A 24999-nucleotide genomic window follows, 5' to 3' on the forward strand; every position below is an offset into this window, starting at 1 on the left:
GTGCAGACGGGCAGCCACAGAGTGAGCTAGATGGCGCTGCGGGCTCCCGTCTCCCCATTGCGATCAGTTGGCCCCTTCCCCAGCATTTCTTGGTTTCCTCAATGCTGTTACTCTGTCTACTTACCGGATCTGAGAATAATCAAAGTTTAGAGGCCAAGGGGGCCACACACGTGATGTGGGCCAGCTTTATGATATTAGAAATGAGAATACAGAAGCACCGAGATAAGAGACTTTCTAAATTGATTGCCTTGCTAGTTGGTTGTTCTTTTTATGAACTGCCATTTATTAAGTATTCATTGTGCATTAGAAGTTACACAAAGTATCTCACTTAACACTTTAAGCAGGGTTTATTTTTTTGTTTGTTTTTGTTTTGTTTTGTTTTGTTTGAGTATTCATTGTGCATTAGAAGTTACAGAAAGTATCTCACTTAACACTTTAAGCTGGGTTTGTTTTTTTGTTTGTTTTGTTTTGTTTTAATCCCTGTTATATGCATGAGGAATCTGAGACATAAAAAAAAGAAAAACAAAAAGTTAGGCAACTTTCCCATTGTCATAGCTATTGATGGCAAAGCAAGGATTTAAAACCATACTAGCTGTATTCTAGTCTGTACACATCGCAATGAGTGCCACGTTGCCTCACTTAACAAAACGGCTTCCCTGATCAGTGTGGAACTCTGTCTTTGGCAGTGGGAAGAAAGACTCCCATATTCCTCAGTCTACACAGGTCTCCTGATTCCAGGCAATGAGCAAAACTCTAACTCATTCTGGCAAGCTCTCCAACACCCATGTGACATAAGAACAGCCATAGAAAAGTCCTCTTCCAAAAGCGTCCTTGGAAACTAGTCCTGCCAGGGTTGGAGGTCTATGCAATTTCCCTCACAAAGCTCCTAGCACGGGTGTAGTGAACATGGTAAGGCCCCCAAAAGATTAGTAGTACAAAAGCTTAGGAGGCAAAGGATCACAATACACATTATGATCCTTGCTTTAGAATTTTGAGATTCTTCTATTCTAGTGTTTCTTAATCCAGAAAAGAATTGTGCCTTCTGGGGCAGGTGAGTTGTAGAGAACTTGTTCCAGCTGAAACATCCTCCACAGGAATAGTCTTTGATAATTGGCGTTTGAAGGCCCAGCACCTGGTTTGCTTCATGATGCCGAAACAGCCACTTCCTATGCAGAAAGCCCTGGATTTAGTGCTTAACTGCAGACCACTATATATTCTATGAGTGAGCACATGAAAAACTTTGTGACTTCTAGTATGACTGACTGGACATCCTTTTTCAGGGAAAGCATTGTCTTTCCACCAAGTTACTCAGATCACAAAAAGACCTTGAAATATGCTCAAAGCACTTCCATATGCAATGCTCAAAGTACTTCTCTGCAGCTGAATACCGAGGCATTAAAATGGGAGCAAGAGTACTCTGCTGAAAGAAAGACATTATTCTCTGTCATAGCAGATAGTGCTGCCCACACACTGCTCTGTGATGCCTGCATGGAGAAGTCGAGGAGAGAGAGCTAGGATAAGTACAGTGCGAGCACAGGGACAGAGAATTTATGTTCAACGTTGTGAGTGGTTCCAGAATTGTTCAAGCACCTATAAAATTCTGTGGCCCGCCCTGAATTGAGGGCAATTTTGAAAGTGAGACACTCTTTGACTGTACCAAGGCAAACCAAGACCCAGGGATTAGTAGGTGCTCAATAAATGTCAGTGACTGATCAGAAAGATTATGCTGTTTCAGTATAACTGGTTTCAACACAGAAGGGGAAACATGTTAAGGCCAAATCCTAAAGATTTGACAAAACAATAACCTTTCATGTTGACCTTCTAAGACTTATCATTGCAAAGCGGGACTTACGGTGTTCTTTGTTTAAACATTATTGACCATGTTTTCATTAGAAAAGTTATTCATACTCATTGTGGAAAATTTGGAAAGCACAGAAACACATAAAGAAGAAAATTTAAATGAACCATATTTCCAACACCCAAATATAAACGTGGTTCATATTTTGGTATATTTCTTTCCGGATGGGTAGATAAATATGCAATCATCCAGTTTTATATCTTGTTTTTTTATTTCATTTATTTTCACAGTATTTTATCCAGAGCATTTAATCATCTCATATTCTCGGGTATCAGGATTTGCAAAGCCTATATAGAACTTCATGAGATGCCAACATATGGATGTTCTAGAATTTATTTAACTGTTTCTATTGCAGGGCATTTCACTTGTTAATTTTTTGTTGTAACAATAATTAACCCTGTGATAAACATTATTGTATATAAATCTTTGAACAAGAAGCAACTTATTACCTTAAAGTAAATGCATGGGGTTTTAAATAAATATGAACATTTTCAAGCTCCTAATACATATTGCCAGATCATATCTCAGAAACAGTTATACCATTTCCCACTACTATCATTGGTGTATAAGGGCCATCTCATGCACTCTGGCAAGTAATGATTATTATTTTCTCTAGGAGGCCCTTTAATTGTGGTTATGATAGTTATGAAGTATATCGAATTTTAATTTGTATGTAATCATGTAAATGCATATTTTCTTTTGTGAATTCTTTAATAGTTTCTATTCTTAAAAAGTGTTTGCTGAACAAGAGAACTATCAGGTATCTTGAAATCAGTTTAAGTATTCAGCTATATTTTCATCAGGCTATTTATGGCTGCATTTTTTTGCCTTTAACAATTTATAAAATTTACTTTCTTTGTCCCAACCCAGCTTTATTGAGATATAATTGACTTATAACATTATGTGAGTTTAAGGCATACAATATAATCATTTGATATATGTATATATTACAAAATTATTACCACAATAAAGTTAATTAACACATCTATCATTTCACATAATTATGATTTTTTTTGGTAGGTGAGAAATTAAAAAATCTACTCTTTTATCAACTTGCAGATATACGGTAGAGTATTTTTAACTATAGTCACCATGCTATACATCATATCCCCAGAACTTATTCATCTTATAACTGGAAGTTTGTATTCTTTGGCCACCTTCACTCATTTCCCTGACCTCCACCTTCCATTTCTCCAAACACCAATCTGCTCTCTGTTTCCCTGAGGTCAATTTTTTTTTATACTCCACATATAAGTGAGATTATACAGATTTGTATTTCTCGGATTTATTTCACTTAGAATAAAGCTCTCAGGATTCATCTATGTTGTTGCAAATGCAGGCTTTCCTTTTTATGGCTGAATAATATTTCTGTGTGTGTGTGTGTGTGTGTGTGTGTATCACATTTTCTTCATCTATTCATGTGTTGATGGACACATGTTTTTTCCATGTCTTGGCTCTCGTAAATAATGCTGTAATGAACATGGGGGTGCAGTAGATAACTCTTAAAGAATGTTATTTTACTTCCTTGGAATATATACATATAAGTTGAATTTCTGGGTTATATGGTAGTTCTGTTTGTAATTTTTGATGCACATCTTACTGTTTTCCATAGTGGCTGTACCAATTTACATTCCTTTCAACAATATACAAACCTTGCCTTTTCTCCACATCCTCACCAACACTCATTATATCTTATCTTTTTGACAATAGTCATTCTAACAGGTGTGAGGTAATATCTCATTGTGGTTTTCATGTGCATTTCCCTGATGATTAGTGATGCTGACCACCTTTACATGTACCTGTTGGCCATTTGAATATCTTCCTTGGAAAAATTTTTGTTCAGTTCCTTTGCCTATTTTTTACTTGGATTTTTTTTTGTCCACTTAGCTGTATGAATTCCATTAGTAAATGGAATTCTTTTTCAGAAATTTAAAATTACTATATTTTTACAGTAGAAAATATATTAAATAAACTAAATTATGGGGGAAAAATCAATCAGAATTCTATCACCAAGAATTATTCACCAAGTAAAATTTGGGGGTACTAACTATAGTTATTTTTACATAAATACATATATCAGTTGAGGTCTGAACTTTTAACATGTATTTTAGATCATGGTATTTTGGGGTCTCCTTTTTTGAATATTTTAATATTACATGATTATTACCATGCCATTAAATATTCTCTAAAAGCATAATATTGATATCTATACAATGTAAGTCAGGTAAGCATATCCTTATTTATTTAATCATTACTATATTGTTGAAAAATTTTTTTCAGCTAGCCAGTTTTTCCTAAATTGTATGTCGAATAAACATACCTTCCCTGTGATGTGTGATGTTTTCCTTAACACATTAAGGAATGGATTGGCAAACTTTTTTTTGTAAATGGCCAGATGGTGAATATTTTAAGCTTTCAAAAGCCATATAGACTCTGTCAAAACTACTCACCTCTGCGATTATAACACAAAAGTCTGTTCATAAACAAATGCATATGTCTGGATCTCCATAAAACTTTATGTAAAAAACAAAAACTGTGACAAGCCAGATTTGGCCCAAAGGCCAGATTTGCCAACATCTGTTATTAAGGTCTTAAAACTATTAGGCTATGGTTCTCATTAATTCATTCTGATTAATTGATCTTCCAATTTTTAATATTATCTACAATGTTTAATTATGGATTCTTTAATATTAATTTTAATACCTGGAAGGACAATTTCATAACTGTTTTCAGATGAAATTTAGCATAATTATATCATTTTAAAGTTCAGTTGAATCTATTATTAGGCGTATATCAAACAAAAATTTTACTAGAAAAAATATGACCTTGTAATGTCCAGTTTACACGATAAGGAACATGGACTCACTCTCTCTCTCTCTCTCTCTCATTCTCTCTCTCTCTCTCTCTCTCTCTCTCTCTCTCTCTCTCTTTCTTTCTCCCTCTCTCTCTTCTGAATAATCTTTTCTGTCTCTCTGTAAACTATCATAACTTTGCTCTCTACTGAAAAATGGTAGGTATTCTTTTTACTCATACCGTGACTGGGATTAAAGAGAGCTTCCAGAATAGTAATATTAATTCTCAAACTTATATGACACTATATTCTCTTTCTTATTTCTAGTTTTATTTTGTTGTTGCAGTTATATTTGTCATAGGTTTATTTTTTCAAAAATTATTTCTTACATCTATCAATTCATTACTCTCTATTTCATTAGTTAATGCTTTATTATTTCATTCTCTGCTTTTCTTAGATAAAAAGAATAATAATAACTATTTAATATTTAGCATTATTTATTGTAATTCTTTCATATTTAATAACAAAAGCATTTAGGGCTCTGAATTTGTCTCTATAGCTTTGTCCTCAACCTACGACATTTTTATATGCCATTTTCAAATAGTTTTCAATTTTTAAACACTCTGTATCCTAAGTTGGATTTCCATCTTGACCTATAGTTATTTAATATACTTTAAAAAAAAACTTGCAAGTGTTGGGATATTTATTTTGTTTCTATTACATTAATTTTTAAAATGTAGACTGTACAGTTTATACTTTATCATGTATATTGAGATTTTATGCCTTGAGCTATGGTCTTTTTATTGTTTGGAAACTATCTAAAAATATTACATAAAGTTTTGCACAAATCTACTAAATCACTCTTATTATATCCTTAATTTTATATATATATATTTTGGTCTGTTGGAGCTGCAAAACCTAGAAACACAGTAATAATTCATATATCATTTTCACATGTCACTCGCAGTTCATATTTATTTTACTGTAGTTGCTAATTAGTTTCACCTTCTATATTTCAGTTACATTATTGTCTCTATAAGTAAGTTATATTTTTAAGGGAGTTTTATTTATTTATTTAGTATTATTTTCAATTACATTTGAATTCAATATTATATCAGTTTCAGGTGTAAAGCATAGTGGTTAGACATTTGTATAACAGTAAGCTATATCTTTATATACATTTTAACTAATTATAAATATAAATGTTTTTCTTTAAAATATACTTTTCTATACCTGCTTTGGTTTGTTTTTCCTGTTTGTCTCTGAAGATATCAGAGTTTGATTTGGCTTTTGAATATATCTGAGTACCTTTGCCATTTTAGCAAATAATTTAGCTTACTTATGTTTAGTTATATAACATATAATGCTATATTTTGCATTATGCTTTATATATACTTCTATAATTCATGACTTTTATTATCCATTTTGGCATACGAACTATATTCTCTATGCCTATTTTCTCTAATGACGTGTAAACTATCTATTTTCTTTTTAACTCTAGTGGTTATGATATTCTACAAATGTAATTGAAGCTATATTTTCTAAATATTATTACCTAGAAAAATATAATAACTCTTGATTCCTCCCTCTATAAAATCAGAGAATTTACATGCCTTTTTGTGTATCCTCCTTTCTCTTGTCTCATTTTTGTGACTTTTAAAAATAATTTAATATTACTGTATTGGTAGAAAATTTTTTGTCACATTTTTTTCTTTCAAGAATTCCTTTTGACACTTGCATTCGGTTTGTAATAATATGTACAATAGCTTTTTAAATTTCATGTTTTAATATATTTCACTAGTATTTTTTAAGTAAATATATTTATTTTTTTAATTTTTAAAAGTTTCAAATGATCTTGAAGGAAGCTGATTTTTGTTTCTGAGTACTTTTTTTTTTTTTCAAATGAAGTAACTCTAGTCTACAGCCATACCACCGTGAACATGCCCAATCCTGTCTGATCTCGGAAGCTAAGCAGGGTCAGGCCAGGTTAGTACTTGGATGGGAAATCACCTAGGAAGACCAGGTGCTGTAGGCATAAATTACAAATAAAAAATAAGAGATCGTAAGCTGACAAGGTCCTTGCAATCTGTGAGATCAACCAAGGGTTGCCATGCCTTAAAAAAATAATAACCATAATTAAATGAAGTAACTCCATAAATGCTTAGGTACTCAGAGATTCAAAAATATTTCTACTGCCTTCACAAATAATTAACAATTTAGCTGCATATCAAATTCTTGGAATCAATGTGTCCTTTCAAAACTCTTGACATTGCTCTTAAGTTTTCTATAGAAGAGTCTCTAGTTAACCTGATCTTGTACTTTTTTTATTTTTTAACATTATAGCATTGTATTAGTCACTTTTTTCATAATATTTTAAATTCAGATATTCACCTAGTATATTACAGGTCTAGGTGCTGGCACATTTTTTTTTTAATTTTTTTAATTTTTATTTTTTTATTTTTTAGATGAGACAGCCTTTGGTTGATCTCACAGATTGTAAGGACCTTGTCAGTTTACAATCCCTTATTTTTTTTTTTTTTATTTTTTATGCCTACAGCACCTGGTCTTCCTGGGTGGTCTCTCATTCAAGTACTAACTCGGGCCGACCCTGCTTAGCTTCCAAGATCAGACGGGATTAGGCTTGTTCAGGGTAGCATGGCCGTAGACTGACCACATTTTCTTGGTGAAACATTTTGATCTTTATCCTCAATTCATTCTGTATTTGTTTCCTTGCTTGCTTGCTAATTTTTACCTTCTTGAATTTTGTTTACAACTTTAAAATGTGAACACTTGCTACTTATCAATTTAATCTGTGTTGTCTTTCCTCAATATCTACCAGCATTCTTATTTAAAAATAAAGACAAAGAAAATAAAAAATCTCTATACATTACGCTATGTAATTTAAGTGAACTCTTTAGTTTTATTTCCACATATCTGATTGTGTGTGTGTGATTTTTAATTCTACAACTTACTGCTGCTGCTTTTTTTTTTAATTGTGATAAGAACACTCAACATGAGATCAACCCACTTAACAAAATTTTGGGCATACAATAGAATATTGTTAATTACTACTTCTTAACAGATAAATATCTGGCCATTACAAGTTTAGCTACCTTTTAACTACTTTTTAACATCTTTGTTAAAATATAATTAACATCATGCAATTCACTCATTTAAAGTGTACAATTTGATGGTTTTTAGTATAATCACAGATATGTACAACCATCACCACAGTCAATTTTAGAACATTTTCATTTCCTCAAGAAGAAACCTATACCCTCTACCCACCTCCCCCAACCTTAAGCAGCCATTAATCTACTACCCTTCTCCATAGATTTGCCTCTTCTGGACATTTCATATAAATAGAATCATATAATGTGTAGTCCTTTGTGACCGATGTCTTTCACTTAGCATAATGTTTTCAAAGTTCATTCATGTAGGAGCATGAATTAGTACTTCATTTATTTTTTTTGGCTAAATAATATTTATTCATGGATATAACACATTTTGTTTATGCATTCCTTAGGTGGTAGACATTTGGATTACTTTCACTTTTTGCTATTATGAATAATGCTGCTATAAACATTTATGTATGAGTTTCATATGGACATATGTTTTCATTTCTCTTGGGTATATACAGAGAAATGAAATTGGTGGGTTGTATGGTAACTTTTTTTAACCATATGAGGAACTGCCAACTGTTTTCGAAAATGGCTGTATCATTTTGTATTCCCACTAGCAGTGTGTTAGGGTTCCAATTTCTGCACATTCTCACCAACTCTTGTTATAATCTTTTTTATTATAGTCATCTGAGTGTATGTGAAGTGGTATCTTGTGTTTTTGATTTGCATTTCATTGATGACAAGTGATGTTGAGCATCTTTTCATTTGTCTGTTGACCATTGTATGTCTTTTTGGAGAGAAATGTCTATTCAAGTCTTTTGTCCATTTAAAAAATTGGGTAATTTGTTTTTATGTTGGTGAATTTTAAGATTTTAAAATATATTCTAAATACTAGACCCTGATCAGATATATGATTTGCAAATATTTCCTCTCATTCTGTAGATTTTCTTTTCTCTTTCTGGATAGTGTCCTTTAATACACAAAACATTTTTAATTGTGATGAAGTTCAATTTATCTTTTTTTTTTTTTGCTTATGCTTTAGATGTCATATCTAAGAAAGTGTTTTCAAAGGTCATGAAGATTTATTCCTGTGTTTTCTTCTAAGAGTTTTATAGTTTTAGCTCCTATATTTAGGTCTGTGATCCATTTTGAGTTAATTTTGCATATAGTATGAGTTAGGGGATCCAACTTTATTCTTCTGCTTGTAGATGCCCCATTGTTGCAGCATCATTTGTTTAAGAGACTATATTCTTTCTCCAGAATGGTCTTGACACCTTTGTTCAAATCAATTGACCATAAGCATATGAGTTTATTTCTGGACTCTCAGTTCTGTTCCAATGGTCTGTATATCTATTTTTATGTCAATACCACACTCTTTAAGTAGCTTTGTAGTGTGCTTTGAAAAGTGTGAGTGTTCCAACTTTTTATTTTCAAGATTGTTTTGGTTTTGGGGTCGATTGCAACTTCATATGAATTTAAGAATCAACTTCTCCATTCCTGCAGAAATGGTTTTTGAGATTTTGATAGAAATTTTTGAGGAGTATCGCAGTCTTAAGATTAGTCCTCCAGCCCATGAACATGGGATGTCTTTCTCCTTATTTAGATCTTCTTTAATTTCTTTCAGCAATATTTTGTAGTTTTCAATGTAACAGTCTTATACCTCCTTGGTTAAATTTATTACTAAGTATTTTATTCTTTGTGATGCTTTTGTAGTAGAATTGTTCTCTGAATTTCATTCTTGTATTGTTCATCACAAGTGCACAGATACACAAATGATTTTTGTATATTGATTCTGTATTCTGCAAAGTTGCTGAACTTATTACTCATACTAGTATTTTAGTGGATTCCTTAGGATTTTATATATATAAGATTATGTTCTCAGGGAATAAAGAGATAGTTTTACTTCTCTCTTTTATGATATGGATGCCTTTTATTTAATTCTAGCTTCAACTAAAACCTCCAGGACTATGTTAAATAGAAGTGATGAGAGCCGGTTTCCTCCTTTTGTTACAGATCTTAAGGGGAAAGAATTCAGTCTTTCAAAATTAAGTTTGATGTTAGCTGTGGGTTTTTCATGCATACCCTTTATCACATTAAGGAAGTTCCCATCTATTCCTGGTTTGTTGACTGTCATGAAAAGGTATTGGATTCTTTTTCTATTGGATTCTATTTCTTATCGTATCCATTTTAATTTCAATATCTTACATCAATTAATTTCAATAATTAACTTCAGTATCTTATATCAATACTCTACATTTTTAAACATTTATTTTGATTTCAAAATGAATGCTTCCTAAATTTTTCTTTTACTTACTTCAGTAACTAATCAGTTAAAAGGAGGCTCTTCCTTTATATCGTAAACATTGTGGTTTTCTTTTTTAAAAATACTTCTATAGCTGTGTTTTTTTTTCTCTCTCTCTCTCTCTCCACATTTGAGCAAGGAGAGGTCTGTTTCTCAGTATACAAGGTCGTGGGTATTCTGTTGTCCACCTTGAGTGCTGTTAGACTTTCCCCTCGGTCTGGACCTAGAAGGGGAATCACAGTGCAAAGGCTCTTGTCAAAGTTCTGTGTCAAGCGCTCACTCATTTAATGTGCCTCAGTGCTGAGGAGAAGTTTCCTGCTTATCATGATGGGCTATCTGACTGTATAGAAGAGGATTTACTTCTGAAAACTTTGGAAATGCATGTATATGTGTCCAGAGCCAACCTTGACTAGACTGTGCCTCTGGTGGCCTGTCCCACTGCTGCAGTCACATCTTACGATGCAGTCTGCTGTGACCTTCACTGTGCCATTCCAGAGTCTAAATGGGGCCTTAGAATGGAGGGAGACTGAGAAGTGCAGATTCAAGGATAATATGAATGGCCTTGATTTGCACCAGCTCCCCCAAAAATGTAAAAGATTTTTTAAAAGAGAAGGTTAGGAATGAGCTAACTGTTCCTCTCATCATCAAAGGCCCCAAGTGTCTGATATAAGGCCAAAAGTATTTATCAGTGTTTCTTTTGCACAAACACTTTTCTAAGTGCCTCATATGTATTAATTTTACAGTCCTTATAACTACTCTATTATTACATTTTACAGATCATGAGACTGAGGCACAAAAATGAGAACTTTCTAAGGTCATGCAGCTACTGAGTGGTGAGGTCAGCATTAAACCTACAGCCTGACTCTCCTTCCTTAACACTCTATATATTTAATCTGTCTGTCTGTCTGTCTATCTGTATGTATGTCTATCTATCTATCTATCTAATCATCTATCATCTATCTACTTATCAATTAATCTACCTATCTATCCAGTCAGATAGTATAGAAATATACAATTATGTACACACACACACACACACACACACAGGCATGCACACCAGCAACATTTCCTCCTTTACTATCCTTGTTCTGCTTCTGCCCCAGGGCACAGCTGAGCTCTGGTAGAGGATACATTCTCCTTAGGGCCTGACTGGTTCTGAATAGCACTCCTAGTTTCCTTTGTTCTTGGAATCTTGTATCACTTTGGGTATTTTCACGACTATTTAAATAAGGAAAGTGAACAGAGAACCACTAGCAGCTTTCATCTGAACTCAGAAGTCCTCATGAAATTCTTTGCATATAAACTTGATCTTAATGACTATGCTTATTTTACTGATGAGAAAATTAATATCCAGAACAATTAGGCAACCTCCCTCCCCAAGACATAAAACTACGCATGGCCAAGCAGCATGAGAGCTCATCCTCACCTGGTTTGTTCTCCACTATGTTTTAGCAGGTAAACTGTCTAAGAAACTGGTGAAGTAAAAATGCAGCTGTTTTTCTTAATCTGCTGCCAGTTTCATATACTCTCAAAAGCCACATGCAAAATTTTATTTACCCTGTTTTTTTTTATGTTTTTTTTTTTTTTTTTTTTTTTTTTACACTGGAAAATGGAATGTAGATCCTTAACTGAGATTTTTCTCGAATTGGGCTGGGTGGAAATGTCTTTTTGAGCTCTTTTATTTGACATCTTATTAACTTTTTTAAACTCCCATTGTTTTACTCTTGACAGACCTGTTACGGTTCAGATGTGAGACAAATGCACATGTAGAGGAAGCTTCTCTAATAGGCTATATTTGCCTCAGACTACTGAGGTTATGTAAAAAACAAAATCCGAAGTACACACACCAGGGCATCCACCTCATTGTAAATTTATCTGGCATATTTAATTGACTTCTAGGTTAGACTGTTATCAAAGCCTGTGATAAATTGTTGAGTGCTGGCCTTAATGATGTTCTTAGCATTTCCTTTTAGCACAGAAAGAAGTTTTGCCATTGTTGGGAGGAGGTGGCTTCCATGCACGCGGGTGACAGGGCCTCAGAGGCAGTCCTGCTTAGGTTCGCAGCCTGGGCAGGCTGCATGTTATTACACAAGTAAACAGTATTTATATCCCTAGTAACATCAGTTATGGTAAACAGCAACTATTTAGACTTTAGTTCTTTAATAAAAATCCTCTGAATTGGTTTTTAAAAGTCAGGCTCTGGTGGCAGAAGCAAGTAGGAGAGAAAAGAATAGAATAATTGGAGGTTGCTGTCTTTTCACTTCCCACATAAAATTATTTGAAGAGACAGGCCAGAACTTTAAACAGGAATACCAAGAGAAGTTGTCATTTAGATGTCAGTTGTCGTGACTTTAGGGTGTTTGCTTAAAGGACTTTCCCCCATATTCCTCTCTCTCTCTCTCCAGACATACTTCAATGACAATATCCTTACCCTGATACGGACCCTGGTGACCGGAGGAGCCACGCCAGAGCTCGAGGCTCTGATTGCTGAGGAGAATGCACTTCGAGGGGGCTACAGCACTCCCCAGACGCTGGCCAACAGGGACCGCTGCCGAGTAGCCCAGTTAGCACTGTTGGATGGGCCCTTTGCAGACTTGGGGGTAAGTTCACAACTCCCGGGCCACCTGAGCCCACTATTTGGTAATGAGCTTGGTCCAAATGAGCTGGGTGCCAGATAATGACAAGCTGGGCATCTGTCTTTTCTGCCTTCACCAGTAAATAACTAAGAGGTGAAGTTTACGTTTTTCTGTATATCAGGCACAGTGCTTTACACGTAATCATCCTTTTTCATCCCCATGGCAATCCTTTGACATAGATTCTTTTATCAGACTCTAAAAAAAACTGAGGCTCAGAGAGACTGAAGGCCCTAATAGGAACTTGCACCAGGAACCCTGGCTTCGGAGCCTGTGGCTTGCTCACTTCCCTCAGGTGTCTCCGATGATGAGATAGGGAACAGCAGGTGATTCCAACTTGCAGCCAAAATAGGAACCCTTTCCACAGAGTCTTAGCAATCCTCAGGCTACTTAACCCCAACTGCACATTAGTAGGCCATGAAGAGCTTTTACAAACCACCCAGGATTCTGAGCTTTTGTGTCTGAGTAGGTCCCAAGTACTGGTGGTTTTCAGAACACCACCAGTAATTATGTGCATCCAGAACCACTGGCCAAACAAACAGCATCTCATGTGGCTCCTTTAACATCTCTAATTCCAGACCCGGGTCTTCTAATTTCTTCCCTTTCGCAGAAGTGACCAGTGTCTCTCTTTGGCTTCCACACACCAGCCTGGTCCAAACACTTTGGGAGAAGTATGCCATCTCGAGCCTTATTCCCAGCTTTACTCCAGATATGCCTTCAAGGGTTGGAGCCCCAAGTCTTGGGAACTTGTACACTCATTGCACAAACAGTGGTGTCGCTCAAGGAAAGGGTCACTTTCTTGATTTCTTTTGAAGCCCTGATGCCGACTTGCACCATATTTTGCTTTGGTTATAGGCAGGAACCTATGTTAGACTGGGCTTTTTTGAAAGGCAGCTTCCATAGCTAGTGACTCTTTTTATCTGTCATTTACTTACTAATACACTTTAAAAGGACAAACACTTTAACGGTAAGATTCGGCCCCATTTGTGTTCTTTAATATGATGCCCATATGGAAATTCCAATGACAGGAAGGGCAAATGCAGTCACTTTATTCCCAGTGAAGTCATTCTTCAGTGCCTTTCCTGTGATAATGCCTACATGAAGCCACCTGGCTGCATAAAGCCAGTATTTCCAAGTAAATGAATTTGCTTTCACATTCCACTTCGGGCCCCAGACCCTTGGAAGGTGACTGTGACCTGATTAGAACTGTGAATCCCAGTTATTCAGCCTGCAGACCTCCAGCTTCCTGAGGAAACACATCCTCTTCCACTCTTGCCATCTCTGAGGTTTGTAAATTGTGCTTTTCACACAGTCCTTACCCGAAAGAGTCTGTCACCATAGTACCTGGTGGGGTCTTTTCTCCTTGCGGTGATTTTAATTATCACTAGAGCAGTTTTGACAACACGGTCAGAGCACAGTGATTACAGCCAAGCTGGGGCCAAACATAATCACCATTTTGCAGAACTGGTTTCTTCTCCTCAGCTGAACACACAACTGAGACCTTCAAGCTTTATACTCACTTAAAGTGAAGGAAAGGCACAGTCTCCTTAGAGCTCTCATTGCTACAGATGGAAAGCTAGGGAGAACCAGGGGAAAACTACATTATCTGATTCATAAAAACCACCAATATTGGGTATAGGCTGGTAACCAAATTGACCTTTTCAGCCACAGTCCCTTGGTTCAGACCCTCCGACTCAGGAGACAGCAAAACAAGCTGCCATGAAAAGGCTCATTTCCCCCTGGACCTCTACTTTCAGGCCAATAAAAATAATGTTTTTCTTTGTTCTGTTGTCTCCCAGGATGGTGGTTGTTATGGTGATCTGTTCTGCAAAGCTCTGAAAACGTATAATATGCTTTGTTTTGGAATTTATCGGCTGAGAGATGCTCACCTCAGCACCCCCAGCCAATGCACAAAGAGGTGAGTATGTTTACACTCTGCTCTTCCACCCAAATGCAAAGACATAGATGCTCTGTCCTTGCCCCCCCACTATGAAGGCAAAGGCCTCTATACGAGCACTCAAATGCAAATTACTCTGCCCACATTCAATCCAACACCGAGTTTGGAGGTTATGGGAAGCTTTTTTCTTTAATTTCTAATAGCACATGTAAAGACATTGTGGGAAGAATTCAAGTTTTATAGAATAGTTCCATCACCTAATTACAAAAGTTTGAATAAAAGCACCTCCTCCAAATTCCAGCTACTGGGATGATTCTTTTGGTACCTATTATAGAGATATTTCATACTGCTAATGTTTAAGATAAATGTTTTTTTGTTTTTTTCGGGGTTTTTTTGCCATCTTAGGTGCCTATTCTTCTTACTATATTTTTAATCGACTCACTCATTTATTTTATATATTTTAAGAAAATCGTGTATCATCACTTTAAGAGGAAAAAAACAACAGTTTATGTATGTATGCTAGTTGTATTTTTCTAATATGCATTAAAATAAATTCATGGCAGCCCCAAATTAAAGTACATCCTAAAATTACCAAAAGTGGCGTATTTGCGTAATATACCCCGGGAAACAGGGCTGTAAAGATGAGTGTTTCTCAGGCCTGCCTGCATATTGGAATCATTGAAGATACTTTTTAAAAATACTCTGATTAGTCTGACTTAACTGATCTGGAATGAAAATATATATAATTTTTTAATGCCTAGAAATTACAGTGTATAGGCAGAGCTGAGAATAATTGCTATAGACCAGTGGGTTCTCAAAGTTTAGTGAGCACGAGAATCACCTGCAAAACTTGTTAAAACACAGACTGCTGGACCCCACGCACAGAGTGTCCAATTCAGGTTTGGGGTGGGGTTGCTTAAGAATTTTCATTCTTAAGAAGTTCTCAAGTGATGCTGGTATATCTGGTATATCTGGCCTGAAGAACACACTGTGAGATCTACTGCTGTAGATGAAACAGTGATTTTTTTTTTCTTTTTTTTTCAGTTGTGTTTGGTGTTAACCAGAGAAAGCCCGATCAAATTGAGAACTGTTAAAGCAGGACCTACTTATAGTCAGGGAGATATTTTATGTTCTTCTACTTACTAAAATCCCCACTAAAGTTGATTTTTTGAAAGATAAAGAGTGAGGATGGACTAAGAAGATGTTAGATTATGGTAAGCAAAGATCCTGTGATGGAACATTCTAGAATGAAAGATGCAGTATAGTCCATGAAACCTCCTGCATGTACTTGTGCTACTTCAGAAGTGAACTTGACAGTGTCTTGAAAGGGGCGCATAGGCCATAGGAAGCACAGTTTGGTTTTCCCATTACTGGCACTAATTCAGCATCTTGAGATGCCAGGGCTCATGGCTGGTCTCCTCTGTCGAGCTAAACAGAGGAATATTTACTTCTACTTGGAAGATAATTTTTAAGGCCTTGAACCATCTAAAAGTCCTCCTTCCAGATCCTCTGGGAGAACTGAAGAAGCAGGCAGTTCCTTCTGATTGCAAGAGAAGTGAAATCTCTACTCAGTCATCCTCATTCTGTGACATCTTTGCTCTCCCCGTCTAGGTACGTCATCACCAACCCCCCATACGAGTTTGAGCTCGTGCCGACGGACCTGATCTTCTGCTTAATGCAGTTTGACCACAACGCCGGCCAGTCCCGGGCCAGCCTCTCCCATTCCTCCCACTCGTCCCAGTCCTCCAGCAAGAAGAGCTCGTCCATTCACTCCATCCCATCCACAGCAAACCGACCGAACCGGCCCAAGTCCCGGGAGTCCCGAGACAAACAGAAGTATGTGCAGGAAGAGAGGCTCTGATATATGTATCCACTGCCACCGTGTGTGAAACTGTATCTGCCACTCATTTCCCCAGTGGGTGTTTCCAAAAGTAACTTCCCCTGTTTTCCCCTGTAGTCCTCCCCTTTTTTTTACACATATTTGCATATGTATGATAGTGTGCATGTGGTTGTCATTTTTATTTCACCACCATAAAACCCTTGAGCACAACAGCAAATAAGCAGAAGGACCAAAAGTTATTTATGATCCTAGGGGAAAAATAACCCAAAGGCATGCTCCTGACATAAATAGCTTACTGCAGGAATGAGTTCACAGATTAGCAGAGAGCACTTGAGATCAATGTCAGTTAAGATAGTTAATTTACTTGATGTAGAAGAAAAGTTTATTCCGATTTATCAGAATTATCAGGGTGCTTTGGGTTTTGATTTCGTTCTTTTCCTTTCTTTCTTTTTTTATATACACACAGTAATATATACACACATGTTTATTTGAAACGAGCAACCAAAAAGCAACGAAAACCTTTCGATTGTTTTCACTCTTTAGGCTGAAGTATTGCGAAGCATTTGAAAAGCTTTCGCCATTTGTGTAGATGATTATTAAGCACTTGCTTGTTGCAAGAGAACATCTGAGATTTTTTTAGTTACTAACCAAGGCCTTTTGTCCCAGAGCTAGTTTCCTTTGGGAGTTCAGATGAACCTTGCTACCCTTACTGTGGGGGAAGAATAGTATTCCATTTGTGGATGTATCAAATTCTAGTCATTTAATTTAAGTGAAAAGAGGTTTGATTGCATATTAAATTGTTATTCTGTCTCCTTACGCTGCCATATGAATAGCTATTTTTTTCTTTCACTTTTGACATTTGGGATGAAAAGCCATATGTATCATAAATATCAGATGTAAGTCATTAAAAACTGCCTTCCTGAGACTTTTACATCTTTTAAAAGGTGAATTACTTACCTTATGTACAGAATAAATAATGCTCAGGAAAGAGCAAGTATTTTTCCATGCTTTCTCAGGGGACCTTTTTACTCCCCTCTGTTTGATAGCTAGGGTCCCCATGCCAGGTAGGAGCAAGGGCTGGGGCCATGGTAGAGGGAGAGGAAGATAAACCCAGCAGTAGATCATGTTTTCTAGGAGCCAACATGCTAAATAAATTAGAATGTAGGAGGATCAAGCCACAGTTGATTCAACAAAAACAAAAGACAGCTACCACCTTAAACTGTTGGTACAGCTGCATGATGCTGGCTGTCCCAAAGCAGAAAGCTGATGGGAAAAACCCCTCCTCATCAATTTCTTTAACATAACCAATTCATTTAGGCAGGTGAAGGACAATCATAGAGAACTTCTTGTCATTATGAGATGGGGAGGAGAAGAAGAGTACAATAGTGAGCCAAACATATTTTGGTATAATTATTTTTTCTTTTGTTCTCTCTCTCTCTCTCTTTCTTTCTAGCAGTTAGTAAGCATGAGAGGAAAGGTAGAAAAATACCTTTTTTTCAATATATAATTGTCAGATGTTTTATGCATGCGAATTATGCTTTAGGTGGTACAATAGTTCTTAAAAATCTGCCCACTCTACCTTAACCAAATTCTTACATAAATGGACTAGCCCTAGGCTGGTATATACGTATTTGAAGTGTTTACTTTAAAAAAAATTCTATGGAATAGAATAGGGGTGGAGGGGAGGAGAAAAATGTTACAGCTGTACCATCTCTAAAAAGGTGTTTTTATGGTGAATCTTTTGGGTTTAGATTTTGGATCCCCTGTCCCCCTAAGCATGATAGTTTTGGAGATTTGCTTGCTGTGTGAATTGACAAGCACTTTTACTGACGAAATGATGAGGCTCAATCAGAACATCCACCCCCCACACCAAAGACATGGAAGTGCAGTATTCAAACCAGTAATGGAGTGGGGAATACTTGTATACATGTATATTAAAAAGCCCTATGAGTGGAAGATTTTTTCAAATTATTTTTGTCCCTATACATAATTGTTTTATATATAACGTATAACTATCTTTTTATATATAACTATATAAATATCTATACATACACATACATACATATATATGTATGTGTACACACACACACACACACACACACACACACTTATTCCCTAGTTTTGGATCATGAAGAATTCTTCATGCATTCTTTGCAAAGGAGGTTATAAAGTTATGCCCTCAGAACATTTATAACTATAAGAATGTGCCAGTTAAAGTGCTCAGTAGGAAATATGACAGTTTAAAAGCATTGAAAAACTCACATAGCTTACTTCTCTCTCTAAAGTGCAACAAGGATGAATAGAATGGGCCAAGGTATGACAATTAATGGTTCTGCATGACCTAGCCACTGCTGGGGGTTTTCTTCTATAACATTGTCCTTGTGAAAACTTTTGTGAAATTAAAAAAAAAAGGAGTTACAAATTTTATTCTGTTATTGTTTTATTTTTATTTACACTTTTCTGTTTGTAATTTTCTTTATTTTGTTTTGCTTTTTTCCCCCGTCCCCATTTCCCTTCCTTTCCTTTTCCTTCTTCTCCTCCTTCCTCCACTTTCTAAATTGCTCAGAGCAATGAGGCTGTGCTACTGCTACTGCTAGATCCCTTAGAGTTTGTTTTGGTGTTCTTGGGTTTGGAGTTGGGTGATTTGGGGGGAACTTCTCTCCATCTGGCTTGCCTTTTAATATGCACGTGGCCTCCCTGCCCACCTTGGTACCTTGCTCCAAGTTCGAAAGCATTTTCCCATTAAGAAACCCAGCTTCCTCCACTTCCCCCCATTACCACCACCCCAACCCAGTTCACCATCAGTCTGTCCACATCTCTGTGTTTATCTCAGTAAGACCTACTAAATCAAGTGATGACGCAAGGTGATAAGCTTTTCTGAAAAACATTTGCAGCTATTCCTTTTGGCAAATCTCCTTCTCAATTAATATTTTATCCTCCTTTTGATTGGAACCAGGAGGGTTATTAATGGCAAAAGCATTGGTCTTCTTTATGTTTCATCAGTATGACCCCACATTAAAACTTTTCAGCTGTATGTATCAAATCAATAGCCCACACCCAGTTACCTGGAGGATGACGATTCAGTCTCTTACCCAGGTCTCTCCTGCCACCTGCCTTCAGACATTTATTAAATCTCAACCAGAGATTTGGCAGATAGAGAGAAGTAAATCCAAAATGCATTTGATATACAATCTGTTAGCAGCTCTGATGAGATGATGTTGTGGAGGGAATGGAGTGGGAATGGACTGACATGAGATGAAAATGTGGGGTTTTCCCCTGGACTTTGGGCACATAATTGAAAGTTGACTACACTTGGGTAATGACATGTTTAATAATGAAAAAGATATTATTATTACTACTTCTATTTCATTAGCCAAAACAACTATATTATACTTCCCTCAATAGAACAAAGAGTCCACTCCATTGTCTTCTGTGTGACCCCAAACTTCCCATTCCTCTTTCAGGTTCTCTTTGGAAGGAGGCATATAAGTTTTTCATATTATGTGTCTCCTCTTCTCCCACCTCCCTATTAAAAAAAAGAGACAAGTAGATTAGGGTAGAAAGTGAAAGAGTTATTTGGAGAGAAAGTTTGTGCACTTAAAAAGAACAACAGCTAGAAACTCAATTATCTACACCATCCTAGAAGAGAAGCAATTTATAAGCCAGATCAGTCCAATTTGCTTGAGGCTTCGAAAGGGGTAAACCTGAAGTAAGTGGGTAGACCAGGAGGCTCAGTGAACTTTCTCAGCTTCAAAACTCAGATGATCATGAAATTATCAACTCAAGGTCCTTCCTGAAGCCAGTTCAAATGGATATAGAAAAAGCTGGATCCCCTATATGTGTAGTTAGATTTCTATCATGGTTAGGTAAGATTTCAAATTCTGTTATAAATATTAAAGGTTATGACCCAGAACTTTACTCACAATAAGTGCTCAATATATATTTTGAAATAACCTTAAACATTTTTACATCTTTTATAAAGTATAAATTTTATAATCCTTTTACAAATTATCTCTACCCTCTTGGCTTATCTTAAAAAAAAAATACAAGAAATGTCCGTAGATGCTTCACAATGCCACTGTGCTGTTAGCGTTTTCTCGAGCTGGGTACACAGCTTCCGAGAAAGGGGAACAGTCCTGTAAGCTTGGTGAGTAGAGAGACTGTGTCTTCTGTCAGCATTGTCAAGATCCCAGGTGACCAGAAAAACCTTTGGACTGGCTCTTCTTCAGCATGGGAAAAGCCTAAAGGTGTCTGCATCCCAATAGAGACAATTAAATCAACCTGCCAGGTTCCTATAGCAACAGGCTCTTGAAGGAGAAAGGAGAGTACAGAAACTTCAGGGCTTGTAGAAGTCAAGACAGGGTAAAAATCAATGTCTCAGCTTCTTTCAGCCCTTCCCTGCTTTGTCATAACATGATAAAGAAGTAGCTGTGGGCACCTGTCACTAACCTAGCTGCCTAGTTCCCATCAGGAGGTTGCACATTCATTGCATGGGGAAGTGAGAGGAATTATCCCTGCCACCTGGAAAGAAAGAGTGCAAATTCCACCCTCCAGGGGTCCAAGGGCCAGGAGGGAGCAGTTTGCTCTGCCCAGCGAATGGCAGCTTTGGACTTTCAGTTAAAAGAGGCAAACACAGTCATAGAGGACAATTGCAATGAAGTGAGACAGTTTTCATAAATGGAAACTGCTCCTTTTCTGGTACAAATGATTTTAATTTCTATAAAATAGCCACACTTTGTCCACAGAGAGGAAAGGAGGCAGTATGCATGTGTGGGGTCCACTGGGAGGCTTGGGGTCCGTGGGGCAGAGGGCGAATGCCAGACTCCCTCTCAGAAATGTGAGATGTGAAACCACACAGCATTACCTTTGAAGTTTGAGCTCCTTGTTAGCTCGTACTGTCCTCAACTGTTATCTCTATCCAAACGGAATCTTTTTCTTTCAAGCCCTTTCTCTCTAAACCTCAGCTTGTGGTATAGCGAGAAGAGGGCCAATTATTCCAAATGCCTTTGCTGTATCATCGTCTCCCCTTTCATGCATTCTCCTCTGGGGAGTAGTTATGTGAAAAGGCTAAATCCCACAGCACTGACAATCCACAGAGCCAGCAAAGAGACTCAATTTTCACAGTGCAGCCTGTTTCTCTGCTTCTGGGTCCCCAGACAGTTATGTCAGCCTATATCTGGGGCCCTTTTCCACCAGAGCTTACTATTCTGGGATTCCTTGTGCCTGGAGGAAATCTTGACCCTTATTCTGGACCCTTCAATTTCAGTGATGAAAGATGGACAGACAGTGGAGATGGTTTGCAGGTGAGGTAGGACATCTGTCAAGCGAAAGCCAATATTTCAAAGACACAGGTACCACATGAGGTTAGCAGCCCTGACCTCCCCAGGCAGAACACTCATCACTCCTCCTCACCTTCCAAATGAAGACTACCAAACCAAATCCTTCTCTGCCATCTTTACTGCCACAATTCTCATTTTTCAGGCGACCGCCCAGTTTTTTACACCTCAGTTATTCACTCCAGTCTCATTTGTAATCATATTGAAAGGTACTACTCATCCTTACATAGTCCTTTAGTACTTACATTAATGCTAACCTTATACTAAAATTTAACACTTTAGTGCTTACCACGGGTCAGATGTTCTTCTAAGCACTTTACATATATCAGCTCATTCAATCTTTAAGACACCCTCAGGTGTAGATGCTATTGGTATCTCCATTTGAAAGATGCAGTATCTGAGAGACGGATTTGTTCAAAGTCACCTAGCCAGGAAGTGGCAGGGTAGAATTTAAAACTGGAGTCTGTAAATTTTGCCTCTATGACATAATGCCTGCTAATGTTACAAATAATACTAATAATCTTAACAGCTCACATTTACTTACTATGTGGTAAGTGATTCATGGGCACTAGCCCTTTTTATCCAAACAACAACATTAGGAAAATCCTATCATTAGCCCCATTTTACAGAAGAGCAACTAAAGCTAAGATAAATTACATAATGACTTGCTCAGAGCCTTGCAACTAGTATGTGAGTGAGCCAGATTCATTTGAGTTTAACCTACTGCCCTATGCCATCTCCTTGGCCTACACCTCATTGCTCGTCTGTGCCTGACAGCCCATGGCGTGGCTGGTCTTGCTAGTGACATCTCCCAATGGCAGTGTCAGTTCTTTTACCAGCATCTCCTTAAGTTATTTTCCACGTTTTATCTTGTTTGACTAGCCCACTAGCCACAGATCGTGTGCAATGCCACTCCTTTCCTAACTCCAGGCAGGTCACACATTGTACTCACAGTGATGACATCATCCATCTCATCCTCAAGAAGCTGATTAACAAATGGGGCTATTTTTCTCTGGCAGTGAGGAGACCCTCACATCCAGATCATTGCCTTTCTCATCTTAGGGATTAAACAAAGCTCCCAGAAGTTTTTTGGCATGTCGGATGAGGCAGGGAGAGGAGGTACACAGGAATTTGAATTTATCCTGGACCAACTACTTCAGCATTCCCTTGAATTTCTTCCCTGAGCACCCTTTTTTATGGCCAATTTTGTAGCCACCCATTGGCCCAGTTTCTTCTTTGGAAGGCAATATTCAGTAAACCAAAGTGTCATTGTCATCCTCAGATTGCTCTCCTCTGAAGTAGAATGACTGGCTATCATTAAGTGTGTGTCTCCCTTAAGCTGTTTTGGGAAAATCTCTTCATAAAATACCTTCGCTCCTAGATATTTTGGTACAATGCTCACAGCATTAATATATTTTCATTTTCTTAACATCCTATCTAACCAATTTTCCAACAACACATATATCTTACAAGCTACTCTAATTAAAAAACCTCAGCTGATCACCGGGATGTGTTTTAACACAACTCCCTCTTGTGTTGAAGCTGAATGACCAACACACTGGGGCTACTCTGCTTAGATTTCTTTTTATGGCAAGAAATTTAAAAGGAAAGAGAAAGAAGCTTAAATGGGGAAATAATGTTCTTTCTTGCAGCAGACAGCAGAAGGAAATTGATATTCTCTCTGCCGTGAAAGGTCAAAATGCCAACTTTGAAGTGAACTGTAAAGACTAAATTCTGAACAATTATTGTCTACAGCAGTTGTAAAAATTTCAGCAAATTGAAGCTGTCTTGGGTCTTTCACCCAAAAGACTTATTTGTTTCCATAAGCAGAGTTCACTCTCCCTTCCAACCTGGCATGTCCAACTTATCACTAAATCCCTTTGCAAAATCAGCCCACATGATAGCATGGCCAAAACCAAGGGTGGAGCAGGCAAACAGCACAGACGCCAGCTTCAGCACTTCTAAAAATCACCTTTACACATAAACCATTGGAAAAAATCGTAGTTTGAAATTGTTTCAGCGGCCTGGCAATGCTTTTAAACATGATAACCATCACACTTTACTCCTCCCTGAAAGGTTAGTTTAATCGTAGATCACAAAAAAATTGGTTTCCACAAATGCATAATGGTTCATCTATGTCACACTTGAACTAAATGGTTTTTTAAATGGAGCTGAAATTATTTTGATGTGTACACAGTCCCGGGTTTCTATACAACCTTTTTTAACCAGCCCATCAGGAACCTTGCCTCTAAAGCCTCATTAATAATTCAGATGTGCTGATGACTTTAAAAGATCTATGGAATTGAAGCTTAGGGAAGAAAAAAAAAAACTCTGCTTGACAAAAAGATAAATGAATGTAGAAAGAAGCTGTAGGAGTCTGGCAAGCTGTAGATCATCTCAGAACAGATTGTAACTTTATCATTCTGTCAGAGAGAATAATTTAAAGCACTTAATCAGTTAGCTTCACTGTGAGGATGTAGCATTATGAATTCCTATCGTCCAATCTGTTCAAATCAAAGTGAACTTAATTATAATAGGTGAGAGAGCCAGAGCAGGAGAGAGGGGGGCGGAGAATGATCCAAGAGGCAGTAAGTTTCCTGGAGGGTAAACTGAGCTGCTGAACAAAGGGTAGTGTGTAAGCTTTCACCAAAACACATCCCAGCTCCAGCGATAGTGTTTACGTTGAGGACTCAGGGTACTTGACATGGCGAGAGAAAGTAAGAACCAAGAAGAAACAAGCAGAGTGGTCATGAGCCAATCGTAGATACTGAATTTATAAATCACTAGCCAAACAGAAAGACAGAGAGACAGACAGATGGACGGACACACACACACACACACACACACACACACACACACCTCTGTCAAGCCAGGAGAGCCATTTTTTGTTAACACATCAGTCTGGGGCCACTGACATGGCAGTTCTGAATTGTTCTGATAGGCAGAAAAGGAGGCCGGAGAGGTTGTTGTCTCTTTAGCCGTGGGTGTGTTTGAAAGCTTTTCCCATTTTCTTTTCTTTTCGTAAGCCACTAAAATGAGGCATATGATTCCCAAGTTAGAATGTTCTATTCACACAGTCTCTTTATCTATACACATGGCCTATTTTCCAGAAAATTTTAATCCTCGAAAGAGATGGGGATGAGGGCTGAGTCTTGTAAAATAGCATCGACTGTTAAGAGGATGCTAGACCATTTTTATTCTCACCCCAGCCCCCCAAATA

The 24999-nt window shown here is 37.2% G+C and overlaps 1 protein-coding gene and 2 pseudogenes across 5 annotated transcripts in view; 2 read left to right on the forward strand and 1 right to left on the reverse strand.

The window, feature by feature from the left end:
- KCNMA1 (potassium calcium-activated channel subfamily M alpha 1) overlaps positions 1–24999 on the forward strand; it is a 686137-nt gene that overhangs the window by 659586 nt on the left and 1552 nt on the right. For 3 of the 5 annotated variants that reach the window (XM_025049379.1, XM_025049381.1, XM_025049380.1), the window contains 4 exons: positions 12479–12673; positions 14506–14624; positions 16215–16439; positions 18729–18757. In XM_025049379.1, coding sequence (XP_024905147.1) covers positions 12479–12673; positions 14506–14624; positions 16215–16439; positions 18729–18757 — 568 coding nt within the window. Of the gene's footprint in view, positions 1–12478; positions 12674–14505; positions 14625–16214; positions 18871–24999 lie in introns of those variants that run through there. The other 2 variants (XM_015592253.2, XM_015592249.2) reach the window with 2 other exon arrangements.
- Positions 6566–6684, forward strand: LOC112482829 (annotated as a pseudogene).
- On the reverse strand, positions 7198–7316 carry LOC112482720 (annotated as a pseudogene).

This window comes from Pteropus alecto, unplaced genomic scaffold (assembly GCF_000325575.1).
Source record: "Pteropus alecto unplaced genomic scaffold, ASM32557v1 scaffold155, whole genome shotgun sequence".
Classification (NCBI taxonomy): Eukaryota; Metazoa; Chordata; class Mammalia; order Chiroptera; family Pteropodidae; genus Pteropus; species Pteropus alecto.